Source organism: Notothenia coriiceps, unplaced genomic scaffold (genome assembly GCF_000735185.1).
Source record: "Notothenia coriiceps isolate Sejong01 unplaced genomic scaffold, NC01 NC01_scaffold00034304, whole genome shotgun sequence".
Lineage (NCBI taxonomy): Eukaryota > Metazoa > Chordata > Actinopteri > Perciformes > Nototheniidae > Notothenia > Notothenia coriiceps.
In genome coordinates, this window is record NW_011367005.1 from 1 (window position 1) to 5166 (window position 5166).

The 5166-nt window shown below is 39.5% G+C and overlaps 1 protein-coding gene across 1 annotated transcript; it reads right to left on the bottom strand.

Moving 5' to 3' along the window:
• Positions 1–1052: 1052 nt before the first annotated feature.
• LOC104962076 (S-phase kinase-associated protein 2-like) lies at positions 1053–5143 on the bottom strand. The gene is made up of 4 exons (XM_010790468.1): positions 5010–5143; positions 3251–3302; positions 3004–3111; positions 1053–1757 (listed from the first exon to the last, which is right to left on the bottom strand). Exons 3-4 carry the CDS (start codon positions 3093–3095, stop codon positions 1550–1552), a joined length of 300 nt encoding a protein of 99 aa, XP_010788770.1. The 5' UTR covers positions 3096–3111; positions 3251–3302; positions 5010–5143; the 3' UTR covers positions 1053–1549.
• Positions 5144–5166: the final 23 nt, after the last annotated feature.

Here is a 5166-nt window from a genome sequence, read left to right on the forward strand (position 1 = left end):
TCAAATCTGAATCAGTCTGTATCAGATCCGTTGCAGCCCCTTTTTAAGAGATTTGGGTATGGAGGAAAATAGAGAGGGTTGTGTTTTCTGGAACACCGGGGACACATATTCATGTAGAAAAGACATACAAAAGTGCATTTTGCATGATAGGTCCCCTTTAAGTAAAGAGAACACCCTTTTCACCCCGGTTACAGTTTCCATTTGCCCTGTGCGATGAAAGTGGGGGATGTTGGCTTATCAGGCGCCCGCAGCTCTCACACACAGAGAGAGCGAGAGAGATACCGGCAGGGATTGTTGTTAGCTTCTGCTGCGCTAACGGATAAAAGAAGCCGTTTCTACAATAATGTGGAGGGAGAGCTCTCCTGTCAGACTGAGAGGCTCAGTGAGGTAAAGGACTCTTGAGGGTTTAGATAGTTCAATTTAGTCTAAGTTATCTCAGAGGGTCTCAAACGGTTTGATCACAATTTATGTAAACACATATTTCCAAGGCACTCCTTTATAATTATTGGGATAAATAAAAACAGATTTGAAATCATTCCAGTGCATACTATAGGACAGAAAACCTGAAATATTATTTCGATCTGGAGAGATTAAAGAATATTCATAAATAAATGTTAAGGTAAAATAAGAAATAAATGAACAACAAAAATAAAATAAGTTACATTTATTTGTTATTGGCTATGGTAGGTTATTGGTTATGTTCACATAGTTATTTGATTATTAAAATGTAAACCGATCTTTTCCATATGGGTGTTAGAGTTGTACCCCCTAGATCTAGTCTCTGGTAATTCAGCTCAAAGTGCAGTGAAGCATTTTACTTTATAATGTAAAAAAAAAAATATTCCCCCCCCGGACCCCCCTAGAGGATGTGATCCCCACAGCACCCCCCATTTGAAACATGTTCCCACGGCTATGCAGCACATTGTTATTAAGTACTATGAAAAGTAGACATGTTTTTAATTGACAAAAGTAATCCTTCAAGATCCCACAAAAAAAGGGAAATGAGAAGTGTAGCAAAATGAAGTAAAATGAAGCAAACTCAGACACAGTTTGTGCATTCAGTGGTTTACTGTAAAGACTCAGGAGACAACAGTTAAATTTCACATCTGACATTAATGAACAAGAGCGGTGAAAATACGGTGACATAATGCACTGATAAGAAGTTCATCATTTTACATTCAATCTTCTGAACTCTTTAAAACCACCTCATTATTTCCCCGAGAACAATTGTCTCAAGTTTTAAAAAAGACTCCATACATCTTCATTTCCATTGCGTCTTTAAAACCATGTTTCCCTTACAAAATATTTTTAAATAAACATTATTAGAACCTAAAACTGATTCAAAAATCCATCAAACGTTTGTTTTAAAACATTCCAACAAGAACTGGATTCAACGTCAAAATCTGACTTTTCTAAATAAAGAATCATCCGCCTTAAAGTGACCTTTAACCTCTTTACGCCAGATAACACTAACAACATGTGTAGCAGCAGAAACTCTGAAACATGGGACATGTAACAGACACTCACTCAGCTTACAAAAACATGGCGGCTACAGTTTGAAACTCAGCTGGCACTTCCTGTTCCACATGAAGCCGCCGGTGAGGCCTGAGGAGGGCGAGGGGCGGGCGATGCTGGAGAACGGTCTGGAGTTGATGCTGATGCGAGGAAGCTCCTTCTTCAGAGAGGACAGGTGGCCGTCGTTCACGATGCCAAACACGTCCAGCAGAGAGAGAAGAGGGAACATGGAGCCCAGGTCCCTGCAGAGAGAGAGGAAGGTTTGTTTAAAGGCTCATTCAAGACTAGAAACTAACATCGCAATAAAAAGAAAATAGCATTACAAAAAAAGTTGTTGGGTTTACTTTATTGATCCCAATTTGGGCTAGGGTTAAAATAGCATTAAAAAAAAGTTGAAAATATACACAAGGTTAGATTAGGTTAAAATAAGAAGTACTTTATTAGCATTAAAAAAAGTGGTTTTGATTTATTGAACGTGTAAAACAATAATACAAAAAATAAATAATAATTAAATGAAACAAGATAATTATGATACAATACAAATCAAAGCAGTATCAAACTGATAAACAAACATATTATTGCCTTACAAATTATATATATATATATTATTCTTTTACATTGTATGTCATATTTGATAAGACAAATATAAAAAGAATATCTTTTTACATGCACCATCCAAAATACATTTGTTATTAAAAACAACAGGTTAGGTTTTTACGGAGCCCCCTAGGGGACATGGAGAAGGAAAAAAAAAAAGTATTTGAAATAAAAAAAATGTACATTTTATATACTTATTGAAAACAAGCTACAAAATGTAACACCTTGGAAAATGCCGTTTCATACTTTTGAATAGCCTTAATTTTCGCTAAATCTATTTATCAACTTGTAATACTTTTTAAGACCCCGCGGACACCCTGTGTAAACATCAATAGAAATAAAATAGCATGAAACAAAAGTAGAAAGGTTAGGTTTTAGGTGTACAATATTATATACGCAATACAATTGGTGTAATTGTTGAATATTTGCTTTCAATGATTTGCCCTAGACTTCTGCTTTCAGACGTAGTTATTACCGGAACTGATAATAATCCAATGCAGAGGCAATAATATAATATATATTTATATAGAAAAGCCAAGAGTGTGCAAAGCTGTCATCAAGGCAAAAGGGGGATAATTTGAAGAATCTAAAATATATTCTGGATTTTTCTTTTACACTTTTTTGTTTACTAGATAATTCCATATGTGTTCTTTTATAGTTTTGATGTCTTCAGTATTAATCTACAATGTGGAAAATAATTCAAATAAATAAAAAACCTTCGAATGAGAAGGTGTGTCCAAACTTTTGACTGGTACTGTATGTTTATAAAGTTAAAACCGGCCTTTTGAGTGTAACCATAATGCTGATGTGGCCCACGATGACATTTAGTTTTTCACCCCTGGAATAGTAGGTTAGGAAAAGAGGATAGGAGCTGGTTTTGAGGAGACTCACGTGAGGGCAGCGAGGTGGATGTGGTAGCAGCGGCTCAGAGAGAGATGGAGCAAACCCTTCAGCTGTCTGAGGACCGGGAAGCTGTCGGCCATCAGGAGAGTGCTGTCACTAAAGTACAACAACACAACATTACACACAGAAAACAGCTCGTCATGCTGATCGAATGATAAACCAGCTGACGAACTGGGACATTATGTTCATTTTTAGGGTCACTACATCTACTGAATATTAATGAAAAAGATCTCACCTTAAATCTAGCGCTTGAATATTTGGACACCTGGTCACCAGCACCTTCACATCTGAGACAGACACGCCGTGTGTTAAAACAGGGTATATGCAGGAATCCTGAAGTCAAATTTAATACCTTTTAAGACCTTTTTTAAGACCCTTTCCATACATTTTAAGACCTCATCGCAACTTTGAGTTCTAACCGGTTACATTGGCTACACACTTTACCTCACATTTACTATATTGATTGTAAGATAGCACAACTAAACAGAGTGCAGACAGACTACTGAAGCCTCCTCTCCACATGAACTTCAACCTCTCTGTGAAGGTCAGGTTTAATGCAGTATGCTGCTTTGTTTCTTCTGTACTCTGTGCTCTTTCATTCCAGTAAAACTCCTCAGAAACCAGTATTTGACCAATAAACAAAACAATTGACAAAACTTTGAACTATGAAATATGTTAAACTTTGGTGAGCTTCAGCAGGGTAATGCCATATAGGAGCTCCCTCACAAATACCCAGGGGTTAAATTGGGCTGGGGCTGTCCGGGGCTAAGCCCTGGCACATAGGACGATGCTCTGACGTCATCACCCTCACACATTTGTCATATGTTTACAAAAAAGGATATATATGTTAAGACTTTTCTCGTTCTTAATATAGACTATATTTAGGGTCTATATGTGTTGACTTTACTTTAAAATAGCCAGATCTCAGTGACCGGACTATAGTTTGGCTTAGAACCCCCAACCGGCCCCACCGGTACGCTCGCAGCAGGCTTTCGTTCACAGCACACGCTTCGATTCATTAACGTGTCCGTTCACACTAGACGCTGGAAATGCTGGAAACGATTGTAATACATATGTCAGGCCTGTAGGCCTAAGTGGCGCTGTTGCCCGCCCGAAATACACCAAAAGCAGCCGAAGTAGACCCGGGAGCATGGTTGCCATGGTTGCCTCTGTTTATTCTCCGCAGTGGACGGCGTGTTCTCCTGCTGTAATATCTCAGGGATCCACCAAGCAAGATGGAAAACACCCACCTCTCCATCCTTCCCAAGGAACGAGGGGACCGTGCGGCAGAGTTTCCGATAAATAAATGTTCCGCCGGTCAACATGTCCGTTAAAGTTTTAATCTTCCGTACAAAATTAGGAAAGTGCCGGTCAGAGGTCTTCTTTGTTATTTATTGAGCTTTAAACAAATTGATAACGCACTCTGTTCTCTGTATAATAATATAAGAATATTAATAAACGGTGACTGCCTCTCTTTTCCTCCCCCTCTTCTGACAGCCCACAGCAGCCAGGAGACGTGGGAGAGGAGGCGGGCTCTTTCATCGTTATCAGAAATGATCATATAGGGACACACACGGAGCCGTTGGACCCCCAGAGCGTTGCGTATGCCGGTCCTCCCACCTTGGGAACCCGTTACCGTAGTCGTTATTCCACCCCCACCCTCACAACAGAGCGGAGCAAGGCAATCAAAACTTAAATATAAGCAGCATTTTAGGCGCGCTATGCATGGGGCCGCCTTGTGGGTTTCCCGACAGTCGTTTCAGAAATTAAAAGGGTGTTTTCATGTTGTCGTTGCTGTGGGACCTTTCTTAATACCCTGGAAAATGCCGTTTAATACTTTTAAAAGCCTTAATTTTCGCTAAATTGATTTATCAACTTTTTAATACTTTTTAAGACCCCGCGGACACCCTGTAAAGAGGTTCATTTCCAATCCCTTTTTCCCTCCTTCCTACAATAAATACTGGCATGGGTAATGCCATCTGTCGGATGTTTACCTTCCAGTGTAAAGGCCCTCTCTGTACCCGCTGAGGTTCAGGTGAGTGACAGCCGGGGTTCAGATTATTAATCAACACTCTTCACGTGATGTTGTCGAATTCACACCACGATATGTTCACTGCTCTATCCTGAAAGAGGAGCAGACCAGACACCAGC